The sequence below is a fragment of the Schistocerca gregaria genome, chromosome 6, assembly GCF_023897955.1.
Source record: "Schistocerca gregaria isolate iqSchGreg1 chromosome 6, iqSchGreg1.2, whole genome shotgun sequence".
NCBI lineage: Eukaryota > Metazoa > Arthropoda > Insecta > Orthoptera > Acrididae > Schistocerca > Schistocerca gregaria.
In genome coordinates, this window is record NC_064925.1 from 390,230,066 (window position 1) to 390,246,358 (window position 16,293).

General features: G+C 42.2%; 1 protein-coding gene across 1 annotated transcript in view; it reads right to left on the bottom strand.

Moving 5' to 3' along the window:
• Positions 1-16,293, bottom strand: part of LOC126278147 (pancreatic lipase-related protein 2-like) — an 83,236-nt gene that overhangs the window by 36,176 nt on the left and 30,767 nt on the right. The window contains exons 3-4 of the mRNA XM_049978038.1: positions 14,395-14,543; positions 5,572-5,829 (exon numbers count right to left, since the gene is read on the bottom strand). Of these exons, the coding sequence (XP_049833995.1) occupies positions 5,572-5,829; positions 14,395-14,543 (407 nt within the window). The remainder of the gene's footprint in view (positions 1-5,571; positions 5,830-14,394; positions 14,544-16,293) is intronic.

Below are 16,293 nucleotides of genomic sequence, written 5' to 3' on the forward strand. Positions count from 1 at the left end.
ATGACATGGGGTTTTATTAGAACCAAAAAAATACGAAAGTTCAAAAAATGTCAGACAGATGGCGCCTCATCTGATCAGAATATCAATAATTAGCATAACAAAGTAAGACAAAGCAAAGATGATGTTCTTTACAGGAAATGCTCAATATGTCCACCATCATCCCTCAACAATAGCTGTAGTAGAGGAATAATGTTGTGAACAGCACTGTAAAGCATGTCCGGAGTTATGGTAAGGTATTGACGTCGGATGTTGTCTTTAAGCATCCCTAGAGCTGTCGGTCGATCACGATACACTTGCGACTTCAGGTAACCCCAAAGCCAATAATCGCACGGACTGAGGTCTGGGGACCTGGGAGGCCAAGCATGACGAAAGTGGCGGCTGAGCACACTATCATCACCAAACGACGCGCGCATGAGATCTTTCACACGTCTAGCAATATGGGGTGGAGCGCCATCCTGCTTAAACATCGTACGTTCCAGTAGGTGTTTATCAGCCAGGCTGGGGATGATGCGATTCTGTAACATATCGGCGTACCTCTCACCCGTCACGGTAGCAGTTACAAAACCAGAATCACGCATTTCCTCGAAGAAAATAGGCCCGATAACGGAAGATGCGGTAAATCCAACCCATACCGTGACTTTCTCGTCGTGCAATTCAGTTTCCACGACAGTTCTAGGATTTTCGATATCCCAAATTCTGCAGTTGTGGGCGTTGAAAGACCTTCGGAGCGTGAAATGAGCTTCGTCGGTCCACAACACGTTACTCAACCCATCTTCCGCAGTCTTCTGAAACGCCCACACCACAAATGCCCTCCGCTTCACTAAATCGCCAGGTAACAGTTCATGATGCCGATGGATTTTGTACCGATAGCATTGGAGGGTACGCCTCAGTGCCAACCAAACAGTAGTGGATGGAATGCCGGTGCGACGTGCTACTGCACAAGCGCTGACTTCCCCGTGCGTAGACGAATCCGCTACAGTCTCCATTTCTTCCTGAACTGTCTCAGCAGCATTACGCCTTGTGCCCCGTCAGCCATTACGGGGTCTATCTTCTAAACAACCCGTGGCTTCGAACTTCGAAATCATTCTCGCCACAGCTGCATGTGTCAACGGACTTTTACCCGTTCGAATCCCCTTCTTATGGCGATAGGATCGTAGCGCTGACCTAGCACATTTGCCATTCTGATAATACAGCTTCACTAAAATCGCCTTTTCTGGTAACGTCAAAATGCTGCGACTGCTGGCGCACCGGATTCTCTCTCTCATTATAGCTCCTTTTGTACACGGTTGTCATGCGCAGTCACTGACGTTTTACTGTCCAGCGCTGTGTGTCGGACATTTTGTGAACTTTGTTTTTTTCTGTTCTAATAAAACCCCATGTCATTCCAAGCATGTGTGTCAATTTTTACCTCTCTCTCTACATTATTCCGTGGTTTATTAAGTTTTCAAATTTATACTGACTTTTTGATCACCCGGTATATCGACAGAGTATCAACCAAAAGACCCATATATTTTTTGCCATGCACAGGAGAATGTGTGTAACCGGTAGTTAATAAGTAACACTTAAAAGTAACACTTAACCCACGGAGCAAGGGAAAAATGTAACTGTGAGCGTCGAGCGTGTAGCCTTCCCGTGGGGAAGCCGGTAGAGCGTTAGTTTGAATTAGCAAGGTTGTCGGGTTCGAATCTTGATCGTGTCAGTTTTTGTGCAGTAGTACTTGTGAAACTGTTATATGAGACAACATGTTCCTGAAATGTAAAAGGGCTGTTCGGAGGTTATAACAATGTTCTATAGGCAGTGCGCTTTCGCTTCGTTTATTTGAGCGTAGCAAACCTGTAGAGTACATTTGTAGTTTTACGGAATGAACATAAATAATCATAACAAAGAAACAACAATTTGTCACACGTGACAAATTGATATTATTATTGCTATTAATACATCGGAATGCGTGATTTGATTGTTTCTTTGTTCTTCTGTTTCTATTGTTTATGTGTATTCTGTGCAATTACAAATGTATTCTATAGGTTTGCTACTTTCGAGTAAACGAAGCGAAAGCGGACTGACAATAGAACATTGCTATAAATTCCGAACAGACCTTTTCCATGTCAGAAACATGTCCCATGCAACTTTTTCACATGCACTACAGTAGAAAAACAGGCTTGATGAGGTCTCGAACCCGGGACGCTTGGTAGGACAAATTAAAACTATATCGAAATCCCCACGGGAGCTCTATTCCAGCGACGGCCATAGTTACGCTTTTCCCGTCATCCGTTACTTGTACTTACCGTTTACGCACGTTTTCCTGGACAATAGCACACGACACAAACTATATTGGAGTTTTGGTTGATACTCTGTCTATAAACAGCTTTTGGTACAGATCCGACTCTCTGACGTCAGGAGGTTGGGGTGTAAGCGCGAACTAATGTGAAAGTATACGTGCAGCCACTTGCTACATAAAATCTATAACCCTAACACCTCGCAAACACACACGTTTCCTCAATGACCGTCCGGCACAGAATTCCCAGTAGCGGAGGTTCGCTCACGCTTATAAGCACTCGGTTAGCCTGCCAGAAATTATGACGAACGCAAAATACATAAAACAAACCACCACTCAAAATGTACATAAATCACCAATCCAATATATACACTGGAGAAGAAAAAGTAGCTACTCTAAAATAATAATTAATGTAGAGTAATAAAATTTCGAGAATATATTTTTGTAGGTAACATATTTAAGCGATTAATATTGCAAGGTCACAGGTTAATGTATGCTCGAGAGAAGCCATTGCAAATGTGAAAAGCTGGTACATTATTAACCGGTGTAACCGACAGAATGTTGAATTCAAGCGTACAAACAAGCATGCATTGTATTATATATGTGCCGGGTGTCAGTATGTCGGACAGAGTTGCACTCCTAGAGCACTTGGTCAGTCGCTATAGCGACATTTAATGGCGTTTGTGGATGATGCTGGAGATGTCCGATGGTATCCCATATGTGCTTGTTGGAGACAGATCTGGTGATCGAGCAGGCTAAGGCAACACGTCGACACTCTGCAGAGCTTGTTGGCCTACGACAGCGGTATGTGGGCGAGCATTATCCTGTTGGAAAACACCCCCTGGAATGCTGTTCATGAATGGCAGCATAACAGATCGAATCACAAGGTTGATGTATAAATTTGCAGTGTGGGTACCTGGTATAGCTACGAGAGTGCACTTGCACTCATACGCAATTGCAACTCAGACCATAACTCCACGTGTAGGTCCAGTCTGTCTAATACACAGACAGGTCGGTTGCAGGCCCTCAACTAGCTTCCGTCTAACCAACAAACGACCATCACTGGCACGGAGGCAGAACCAGATTTCATCAGGAAACACAACAGATCTCCACCCTGCCCTCCAGTGAGCTCTCGCTTGACGCCACTGAACTCACAAATAGCGGTGGTTTGGGGTCAGTGGAAATGGGTCAATGGAATGCACGCTACAGCGCGTCTGGGTCGGAGCTGTCCTCGAAGTAATCGATTCGTAACAGTTCGTTGTGTCACTGTGGTTCAACTGCTGCTGCAGATGCAGTATGATGCACCAGAGCCATAAGCCCAAAACGATGGTCTTCCCTTTCGGTAGTGCCACGTAACCGTCCCGTGGCCGGTCTTCTTGCGACCGTACATTCTCGCAATCACCACTACCAGCAATCATGTATAGCAGCTACATTACTGACAAGTCTCTCTGCAATATCGCAGAAGGAACATCCGGCTTTTTGTAGCCCTGTAATAGCCCTCGTCTAAACTCAGTGGGGTGCTGATACTGGCGTCTTTGTCGCCTTAAGGGCGCTCTCGACTGACATGAATTTACCACGTCCAATCTGGAAAGTAACTGACACTCTCGACCTTTACAGTGCAGTGTTTACTTAAGGCAAACCTGATTTGCATCCTCATAGCGGCGCCGAAATTTCAACAGATATCATCTTTCAAACGTGGAAACACATCTTTCAACTTTCGTTTATGTCACGCAGCTCCTTCTCGGTGCTATGATCTTTTTTTCCGCCAGTGTATATTAAAAGAAGCATCTTTCTCTCCCGGTTTCCGTGAGACCTCCACAATGCCTTATGAGTAATAGTTTGTTGTTGTTGTTCTTGTTGTGGTCTTCAGTCCTGAGACTGGTCTGATGCAGCTCCACATGCTACTCTATCCTGTGCAAGCTTCTTCATCTCCCAGTACCTACTGCAGCCTACACCCTTCTCAATCTGCTTAGTGTATTCATCTCTTGGTCTCCCTCTACAATTTTTACCCTCCACGCTGCCCTCCAGTACTAAATTGGTGATCCGTTGATGCCTCAGAACATGTCCTACCAACCGATCCCTTCTTCTAGTCAAGTTGTGCCACAAACTCCTCTTCTCCCCAATTCTATTCAATACCTCCTCATTAGTTATGTGATCTACCCATCTAATCTTCAGCATTCTTCTGTAGCACCACATTTCGAAAGCTTGTATTCTCTTCTTGTCTAAACTATTTATCGTCCATGTTTCGCTTCCATACATGGCTACACTCCATACAAATACTTTCAGAAACGACTTCCTGACACTTAAATCAATACTCGATGTTAACAAATTTATCTTCTTCAGAAACGCTTTCCTTGCCATTGCCAGTCTACATTTTATATCCCCTCTACTTCGAACATCATCAGTTATTTTGCTCCCCAACTAGCAGAACTCCTGTACTACTTTAAGTGGCTCATTTCGTAATTTAATTCCCTCAGCATCACCCGACTTAATTCGACTGCATTCCATTCTCCTCGTTTTGCTTTTGTTGATGTTCACCTTATATCCCCCTTTCAAGACACTATCCATTCCGTTCAACTGCTCTTCCAAGTCCTTTGCTGTCTCTGACAGAATTACAGTGTCATCGGCGAACCTCAAAGTTTTTATTTCTTCTCCATGAATTTTAATACCTACTCCGAACTTTTCTTTCGTTTCCTTTGCTGCTTGCTCAATATACAGATTGAATAGCTTCCGGGAAGGGCTACAACCCTGTCTCACTCCCTTCCCAACCACTGCTTCCCTTTCATGTCCCTCGACTCTTATAACTTGCATAATAAATTAAAGCTTGAAATCTCTGCCCACAAGCCCACTGTTTTGTTGTTGTGGTCTTCAGTCCTGAGACTGGTTTGATGCAGCTCTCCATGCAACTCTATCCTGTGCAAGCTTCTTCATCTCCCAGTACCTACTCCAGCCTACATCCTCCTGAACCTGCTTAGTGTATTCATCTCTTGGTCTCCCTCTACGATTTTTACCCTCCCACCAATACTAAATTGGTGATCCCTTGATGCCTCAGAACATGACCTACCAACCGATCCCTTCTTCTGGTCAAGTTGTGCCACAAACTTCTTTTCTCCCCAATCCTATTCAACTACCTACCACAAGCCCACTATAAATGACAAAAAAAGTTATTGTTAATACACGATAAACAGTGAAGATGGCCTGTTCAATCGAACGTCCCTTTGCTCCCTCATTGGCCTTATCAAATACTACATTCGAAGTACAGCTTCCGAGGAAGGAGCCAGGCGGCGCTGACGTACCGGTGACCCTGGAGATGCGGCCGCCGTCCTGTGCGAGGCGGTATCCTGTCTGCCCGGCCACGTGCGCCCCCAGGCTGTGGCCCACCACGTGCATCCGCGCCCGGCTCCCACCTGCCGTGCCCTCCAGGAAGCGAACCAGGTCCGCCACGCGCTCAGACACCTGCCACGTGTTCCACTTGGGCCCCAGGTACAGCGTCGATGACGCCAGGCTGCCCCAGTCCACTGCCACCACGTTCACGTCGCCGGCCTTCAGGTATGCTGCAACACGCCGTACCGTGTCACACCTAGACAAGCCGACAATACATCGGAAACATCCATATTCACTAATAACAGTATCAGTATTATACGTCGATATCGTATTCTCGATATGCTCACCCTAGACATCAAGGAAGTCTACAACCATATCTCGCATTCTGGTCTCAAGTTCAAACTTCACTTATACGCTCTTTCTACCAGTTACAGCCGCTTGATTGCGTTCTTTCTTACTAACCATCATTCGATGTAAAAATCAATAACACCCTCCCCCGAATTTTCCACCGAACTGGAGGCAGGCCCAAAGTATCCATCCCATCATTAGTTCTCTATCTCCCATACAGAGCCAACATGCCAAAACGCCCATCCTCTATAGCTCTTTCAAAATGTTGGTCACAGTGCATTTCTTGCGGTCCATCTATAACATCCACGATATATATATTTTCTTATTACGAGTGGAATATGATCGTGTGGATAATATTCATTCAATTATGTAATTATTTCTTAAAAAGATGATAATTATGTAAAACAGAGACAATATTTGTCTCACATTCTTTGTTAATCTATGTCATTCTTTTCTTTTGTTTTGTACCCTTTTATCGTCTACTTCTTACGTACATCGCCGACGCAGGACGCGAATCGATTTGAGGTCTGTTAAATGAAAAACATTCAATGTAAAATTATTGTACTTTTATGTTCATTTGCTGGTAAAAACAAATAGAGCCAAATGCGTTAAAACTATTTATGATTAATTATTGAAAATTCACTTCCTCTTTTAATTATAATTTTGTATTAATTGTTTTATCATAGCTGCAAGAAGCGCAGCCATTGTTAGTTGCGATTATATAGCAACTTCGTCTGTACTTCTAGTTGAAAATAGCATGTGTTCGTGTTAAACTAATTTGCAAAACAATTTAATAATTTTTTTATTGGTGGCATCCATTTAAATGATTAACTATTTAGGGGAAAAGGAAAATCTTAATTAAAAAGAAATCCTCTATCTTTTGTTGGCCGCCATCTTAACTTTTATTACAGCGGCAAAATTAAATTATTTGAAACTGCAAACAATATTCCGATGGGTAAGAAATAAGTGTGCACCGGTGGTACTGAACTCTATTTATAAAAGAAAAAAAAAATAATCGACTCAGACTGCATTTTCTAAGAACAGTGCTGATGGTATTATTGTTGAACAAGATTTCATTGCTCATGAATGAGGCCAAAATTACACTACGGACGAATCACGGAGAAAAATATTTTTTGGTAGCAAACGTCAGGTTAAAGTTAGATATAGTGGGAATTAGTGAAGTTCTGTGGCAGGAGGAACAAGACTTTTGGTCAGGTGAATACAGGGTTATAAATACAAAAGCAAATAGGGGTAAAGCAGGTGTAGGTTTAATAATGAATAAAAAATAGGAGTGCGGGTAAGCTACTACAAACAGCATAGTGAACGCATCATTGTGGCCAAGATAGACACAAAGCACACGCCTACTACAGTAGTACAAGTTTATATGCCAACTAGCTCTGCAGATGATGAAGAAATTGATGACATGTATGATGAGATAAAAGAAATTATTCAGGTCGTGAAGGGAGACGAAAATTTAATAGTCATGGATGACTGGAATTCGTCAGTAGGAAAAGGGAGAGAAGGAAACATAGTAGGTGAATATGGATTGGGGCTAAGAAATGAAAGAGGAAGCCGCCTGGTAGAATTTTGCGCAGAGCATAACTTAATCATAGCTAACACTTGGTTCAAGAATCATGAAAGAAGGTTGTATACATGGAAGAACCCTGGAGATACTAAAAGGTATCAGACAGATTATATAATGGTAAGACAGAGATTTAGGAACCAGGTTTTAAATTGTAAGACATTTCCAAGGGCAGATGTGGACTCTGACCACAATCTATTGGTTATGAACTGTAGATTAAAACTAAAGAAACTGCAAAAAGGTGGGAATTTAAGGAGATGGGACCTGGATAAACTGAAAGAACCAGAGGTTGTACAGAGTTTCAGGGAGAGCATAAGGGAACAATTGACAGGAATGGGGGAACGAAATACAGTAGAAGAAGAATGGGTAGCTTAGAGGGACGAAGCAGTGAAGGCAGCAGAGGATCAAGTAGGTAAAAAGACGAGGGTTAGAAGAAACCTTTGGGTAACAGAAGAAAAATTGAATTTAATTGAAGAAAGGAGAAAATATAAAAATGCAGTAAATGCAGGCAAAAAGGAATACAAACGTCTCAAAAATGAGATCGACAGGAAGTGCAAAATGGCAAAGTAGGGATGGCTAGAGGACAAATGTAAGGATGTAGGGGCTTATCTCACTAGGGGTAAAATAGATACTGCTTACAGGAAAATTAAAGAGACCTTTGGAGAAAGGAGAACCACTTGCATGAATATCAAGAACTTTGATGGAAACCCAGTTCTAAGCAAAGAAGGGAAAGCAGAAAGGTGGAAGGAGTGTGTAGAGGGTCTATACAAGGGCGACGTACTTGAGGACAATATTATGGAAATGGAAGAGGATGTAGATGAAGATGAAATGGGAGATACGATACTGCGTAAAGAGTTTGACAGAGCACTGAAAGACCTGAGTCGAAACAAGGCCCCCGGAGTAGACAACATTCTATTAGAACTACTGACGGCCTTGGGAGAGCCAGTCCTGACAAAACTCTACCATCTGGTGAGCAAGATGTATGAGACAGGCGGAATACCCTCAGACTTCAAGAAGAAAATAATAATTCCAATCCCAAAGAAAGCAGGTGCTGACAGATGTGAAAATTACCGAACTGTCAGTTTAATAAGTCACAGCTGCAAAATATTAACGCCAAATCTTTACAGACGAATGGAAAAGCTGATAGAAGCCGACCTCGGGGAAGATCAGTTTGGATTCCGTAGAAATGCTGGAACACGTGAGGCAATACTGACCCTACGACTTATCTTAGAAGAAAGATTAAGGAAAGGCAAATCTCGTTTCTAGCATTTGTAGACTTAGAGAAAGCTTTTGACAATGTTGACTGGAATACTCTCTTTCAAATTCTGAAGGTGGCAGGGGTAAAATACAGGGAGCGAAAGGCTATTTACAATTTGTACAGAAACCAGATGGCAGTAATAAGAGTCGAGGGACATGAAAGGGAAGCAGTGGTTGGGAAGGGAGTGAGACAGGGTTGTAGCCCTTCCCGGAAGCTATTCAATCTGTATATTGAGCAAGCAGCAAAGGAAACGAAAGAAAAGTTCGGAGTAGGTATTAAAATTCATGGAGAAGAAATAAAAACTTTGAGGTTCGCCGATGACACTGTAATTCTGTCAGAGACAGCAAAGGACTTGGAAGAGCAGTTGAACGGAATGGATAGTGTCTTGAAAGGGGGATATAAGGTGAACATCAACAAAAGCAAAACGAGGAGAATGGAATGCAGTCGAATTAAGTCGGGTGATGCTGAGGGAATTAAATTACGAAATGAGCCACTTAAAGTAGTACAGGAGTTCTGCTAGTTGGGGAGCAAAATAACTGATGATGTTCGAAGTAGAGGGGATATAAAATGTAGACTGGCAATGGCAAGGAAAGCGTTTCTGAAGAAGATAAATTTGTTAACATCGAGTATTGATTTAAGTGTCAGGAAGTCGTTTCTGAAAGTATTTGTATGGAGTGTAGCCATGTATGGAAGTGAAACGTGGCCGACAAATAGTTTAGACAAGAAGACAATAGAAGCTTTCGAAATGTGGTGCTACAGAAGAATGCTGAAGATTAGATGGGTAGATCACATAACTAATGAGGAGGTATTGAATAGAATTGGGGAGAAGAGTAGTTTGTGGCACAACTTGACTAGAAGAAGGGATCGGTTGGTAGGACATTTTCTGAGACATCGAGGAATCACCAATTTAGTATTGGAGGGCAGCGTGGTGGATAAAAATCTTAGAGGGAGACCAAGAGATGAATACATTAAGCAGATTGAGAAGGATGTAGGCTGCAGTAGGTACTGGGAGATGAAGAAGCTTGCACAGGATACAATAGCATGGAGAGCTGCATCAAACCAGTCTCGGGACTGAATACCACAACAACAAAAACGTCAGTGTTGTGTGCGGGTGGTATTCTGTGGTTCCTTTTCATGATCAATTTGTTAAGAATAATTAAATCAATCGAAGCCAAAAAACTTATAAAAGCTCTAATGTACGATCTGTAATTTTAGTGATATGAACACAGCTTACAGACAACATTATTACACTACGTCAGGTGGAATTCTTGTGCAATTTGAACAAAATAATTATCCAGGAGAAGTTGTAATTTGAATAATGCTTTATACACGCGTATAATATTGTCAGTATCATTTACAAAATCATATAATTGCAACAGCAAAAAAAAAAAAAAAAAAAAAAAAAAAAAAAAAAAAAAAAAAAACAGAATGAAATCAAACCGCAGAATAGAATACCATAGAGTATCGTATCATCCTTATTCATTGCACTTGTCCATGTTGATGATACACAAAAACCGCCACACATCCAACGTTCCACTCAACCCACGGTCTTCCCAGCTCCAGCTCGACAACTTTACCTCGTAGTGGTACAAGTACAGGAAACGCTCTACCGGCTTCCCCAGAGGAAGGCTACACGCCCGACGCTCACAGTTACATTTTTCCCTTGCTCCGTGGGTTAGGTGTTACTTATTACCTACCGGTTACGCACATTCTCCTGCGCATGGCAAAAACCGACCAGGCATTCAAAACCACGCAATAGTTGACTGGTCGCCACATCATCCTCAACCATTCATTATCGGGTGCAGTATGAAGGATCATGGAATCTGCACACCTCACTCCTGGATGTTGTCGACGTTTAGATCTTCCAACTGCTACCTCTCAATCATATTGCTCCTCAGTTGGCATCATGAGTTTTAGTGGACTCTGGTTCAGTCCTCCCACCAAGAAAAAATCTGTGGCAGTAACAGGAATCGAAACCAGGTCCCCCACATGAGGGACTGTCACACTGACTACTCAGCTACAGAGGTGGACAGTGTATCCAGTAGTACCTGGTACCTGCAAAATTATAGGTAATAATTATAGTAAAAAAGCACCTGACTGTCCACAACCGTCCAATGTATGTAACTAACCTGGACCACTGACCTATTAACTACTTAAAAGAAAGTCTACAGCAGACAAAAACTACTAAAACTACTAATTAGTCAAACACTGGGATTCACTTCCATGCGAATTAACTATACATATAAAACTCTCATCCATTACACTTCTAACTAGACAATTCAGCATGAACATCTGTTACACTCAAGTTATTTCACTTTCTTCAAATCCTAGAACGACCTGTACTCATCCTTATTTTTCTGTTCTGAGTACCTTCTATCACTTTATCATCCTCTAGCTCATAAAGATACCGTATCTGCTCAGACACCTATCACACCTTCGCCTTTCCTATATCTCCTACGGGCTTGTCTCTTGGCACTCTATTGTCAAAAATGGTTCAAATGGCTCTGAGCACTGTGGGACTTAACTTCTGAGGTCATAAGTTCCCTAGAATTCAGAACTAATTGAACCTAACTAACCTATGGACATCACACATATCCATGCCCGAGGCAGGATTCGAACCTGCGACTGTAGCAGTCTCAGGTTTTTGATATCCTGCCAAATGTTGTTTTTGTTGTCTTTTTCAGTCTGAAACCTCCTCCATAGCTGAGACTGCTAACACGCACCTATGCAGTGGTGGAGGTACTCGCATCGAATCCTGATAATTGAAGAAATTTTCACCACCAGTATATGGCAGTAAGGGGAAAAAGAATTGGTGGCATAAATTTCCTGATCACTCATCTTTGCACCAATGCATTGGCTTAAGTTTCTGGTCTCTCTGCAGTGTGACATAAGCTGGAAACTTATATACTGTTAATGGGGATCTGTCCATCATATGTATGCATTAAGTACAGCAGTCCTCATGGTGCTACCTGAGACCAGTAGGCTATTTTCCAGCATAGGATTTCACCCTCTCACTTCTCTCACATCACACAGCAGGAATATGACACCACGCTATTCACACACTTATTACAATCACATGGGTCAACAGATACACTTAAGGCATAACTTTCACACATCATCTCTTTGGAAAGGAACTGTTGTGTGCAGAGGAAGAAAACCCTCTCCAATTAGGTGACTTAACAACGCCTTGTAAACAACGGAATACACTCTTCGCTCTATGGCCTGGTGTACACATCACTACAAACTAGTCTGTCCTGTGCAAAACTCTTCATCTTTACATATCTACTGCAGCCTGCATCCATTTGAACCTGCTTATTGTACTCAAGCCTTATGTCCCTCTACAGTTTTTAATCACCACACTTCCCTCCATCATCAAACAGACTATTCCTTGATGCCTCAAGATGAGTTACACCAATTGATCCCTAGTTTCAGTCACGTTCTGCAAAATACTTTCTTTCTTGATACTTTTATTAATTTATAAGGGTTTATCAATCAATCCAGTCTAAAAATTTTATTTAAATTAAATGTAATGAAGGTGTTGTTGTTGTTGTCTTCAGTCCTGAGACTGGTTTGATGCAGCTCTCCATGCTACTCTATCCTGTGCAAGCTGCTTCATCTCCCAGTACCTACTGCAACCTACATCCTTCTGAATCTGCTTAGTGTACTCATCTCTCGGTCTCCCTCTACGATTTTTACCCTCCACGCTGCCCTCCAATGCTAAATTTGTGATCCCTTGATGCCTCAAAACATGTCCTACCAACCGATCCCTTCTTCTAGTCAAGTTGTGCCACAAACTTCTCTTCTCCCCAATTCTATTCAATACCTCCTCATTAGTTACGTGATCTATCCACCTTATCTTCAGTATTCTTCTGTAGCACCACATTTCGAAAGCTTCTATTCTCTTCTTGTCCAAACTAGTTATCGTCCATGTTTCACTTCCATACATGGCTACACTCCAAACAAATACTTTCAGAAACGACTTCCTGATACATAAATCTATATTCGATGTTAACAAATTTCTCTTCTTCAGAAACGCTTTCCTTGCCATTGCCAGTCTACATTTTATATCCTCTCTACTTCGACCATCATCAGTTATTTTACTTCCTAAATAGCAAAACTCCTTTACTACTTTAAGTGTCTCATTTCCTAATCTAATTCCCTCAGCATCACCCGATTTAATTTGACTACATTCCATTATCCTCGTTTTGATTTTGTTAATGTTCATCTTATATCCTCCTTTCAAGACACTGTCCATTCCGTTCAACTGCTCTTCCAAGTCCTTTGCCGTCTCTGACAGAATTACAATGTCATCGGCGAACCTCAAAGTTTTTACTTCGTCTCCATGAATTTTAATACCTACTCCGAACTTTTCTTTTGTTTCCTTTACTGCTTGCTCAATATACAGATTGAATAACATCGGGGAGAGGCTACAACCCTGTCTGACTCCTTTCCCAACCACTGCTTCCCTTTCATGCCCCTCGACTCTTATTACTGCCATCTGGTTCCTGTACAAATTATAAATAGCCTTTCGCTCCCTGTATTTTACCCCTGCCACCTTTAGAATTTGAAAAAGAGTATTCCAGTCAACATTGTCAAAAGCTTTCTCTAAGTCTACAAATGCTAGAAACGTAGGTTTGCCTTTTCTTAATCTTTCTTCTAAGATAAGTCGTAAGGTCAGTATTGCCTCACGTGTTCCAACATTTCGACGGAATCCAAACTGATCCTCCCCGAGGTCTGCATCTACCAGTTTTTCCATTCGTCTGTAAAGAATTCGCGTTAGTATTTTGCAGCCGTGGCTTATTAAACTGATAGTTCGGTAATTTTCACATCTGTCAGCACCTGCTTTCTTTGGGATTGGAATTATTATATTCTTCTTGAAGTCTGAGGGTATTAATTTTTTTATAAAAATTCAACAAAATTCTAGACAAAACTTGTGCGTCAATTAACAACAACAGATTACAACAGTTTCCTGTTTAAAACCTAGCAAGTGTTTCACTCTCTTTGATATCTGAAAATGTGACCCATAAAAATATCGATATTTGATGTCTGATATGTCACAAAAATCGATAGCAATTGTGTAATTAATCGGAAAGTCGATAAATCTATAATTCAAAAACCTGTTTTTCCTAAAACCAATTAAGGTGAGAGCTTGGATAGTCCCTTTCAAAGAGCAGGCTGATTTACTTTCCCACTGTATTCCAGCCGAAAGTTGTGGTCTATCTATAATGATCTTGTCATTGTCATCAGGATGTTAAACCCAAACCTACCTTCCTTTTCGTTTTGCAATTGTTCATATTAGCGGAAAGGCATAAACTCTCCGAGTCCACCAAAAACGTTCATGCTGTTTTGGATGCCAAAAAGTAATTCTACACTACATAATGTGGTGATTCACCTTATTTTTTTCCAGCTTCTGTGGAAATGTTTTTGATGACTGGGTTATCTCGTTGGACTGTTGCCACATTGCAGAAACTTGGGCATTCGCTTAGAATGCTTGGGAAGAGGAGCTTCAAGAGAGCTTGTAGCACTGGCCTGCCGCATGAGTCAGCGGACGCTAGGGCAGGCCCAGTTCACTATGGCGTCTAGCAGATGGCAGCAGTGGTAACTCACCATCCTTGAGGTTCTGCACGGTGGTGCTGTTGAGCGACGACATCCAGCCGTGCACTATGAACTTTGTCTCCTTCTCCGGGTCGAAGGGGCTGTGGCCGAGGCGCTTCTTATCTCCAGGCACCAGCCGCTGCGACGAGTGGCGGTTCTTCCTGCGAGCAAAGCCGTTAGGTAGATGAGATTCAGCGCTAGCTCTGGAGGCACAAAGGCGAATCAGTAAGTTGAGGCAATTTTTTTGTGCTACGTTGGTTGACAGCACTGTAACAACAATCAAGTACCTTAACCTCATTGTTGTTCTTGTGGATTAAATGTGCCCGTTCAGTGGACAGCTCTATTCATAGTGTTTGTGCGTCATTTTTATTATGATTGCCCTGTTGTCCCTGTACAACGAGGTAGAAATGAAGAGAGCGGTTCGTTATCTCTATTCTGAAGGAACTATCGGTGCTGTGATTACTCAGAGAATGCATCTGCAGTCTGATGGTAGCTGTCACAGTGAGCAAAAGCTTTACGAGTAAATAAATCGCTTAAAAAGTGGACGTTAATCTGTCTGTGACGAAGATTTGAATAGGCCATCCAGTTCGTAACCGGATAGGAACAGTGACGATCGTGGTGCCAAAACTGAGGATATTCCACATGAACTGAACATTAAACATGGTTCAGCACTGACAACTGTCCACGAATCTGTAAGTCAACATGAACTTTGTGCAACGGAGTACCACGTGAACTGATAGACACAAATAGAAACATTTGGAAATGTCGAAATCATACCACAATCTTCTGTGGAGGAAGGGTAAGACTTTCTCAGTCGCATAGTAACCTTTGATGAGACATATCTCCCTCACTACGAAACGCAGAGTAAGCGACATGGTGTAGAAACATTCATCTACATCTACATACATACTCCGCAATCCACCGTACGGTGCGTGGCGGAGGGTACCTCGCACCACAACTAGTATCTTCTCTCCCTGTTCCACTCCCAAACAGAACGAGGGAAAAATGACCGCCTATATACCTCTGTACGAAGTCTAATCTCTCTTATCTTATCTTTGTGGTCTTTCTGCGAAATGTAAGTTGGCGGCAGTAAAATTATACGGAAGTCAGCCTCAAATGCTGGTTCTTTAAATTTCCTCAGTAGCGATTCACGAAAAGAACGTCTCCAGAGACTCCCACCCGAGTTCCTGAAGCATTTCCGTAACACTTGCGTGATGATCAAACCTACCAGTAACAAATCTAGCAGCCCGCCTCTGAATTGCTTCTATGTCCTCCCTCAATCAGACCTGATTGGGATCCCAAACGCTCGAGCAATACTCAAGAATAGGTCGCACTAGTGCCTTATAAGCGATCTCCCTTACAGATGAACCACATCTTCCCAAAATTCTACCAATGAACTGGAGAAGACTATCCGACTTCCCCACAACTGCCATTACATGCTTGTCCCAATTCATATCGCTCTGAAATGTTGCGCCCAAATATTTAATCATCTCTGCCTACAGAAAGAAAGTTCAAAAGCGAAGATTCTCTAGAAAATTTGATGATGACATTGTTTTACTATACGAAAGGTTCACTATTGATTCACTAAACTGCTGAAGTTCAAAGAGCGCTGTACTCGGCCACGTCTGCCCCACAAAACACAAAGATGTGTCTAATAATGGACACAAGTGAAGTAACTGCGTTAACTTTATTTAGAGATCCTAGAACCAACATGCCCCAAGCTCTAATGAGTGGCTGCTCCCTGGTGCAATTGGTGGAGCCCACCATTCAGGATGGTTTCAAAACAATTTGTTCTCCGAATGGTTCGTTCACTTCATTGAGAAAAAAACATGTCCGACTGAACAAAGGCCTGTTCTCCTCATCTTGGATGATCATTATAGCCACATTCGAAATCCAGATGTGACTGACTTG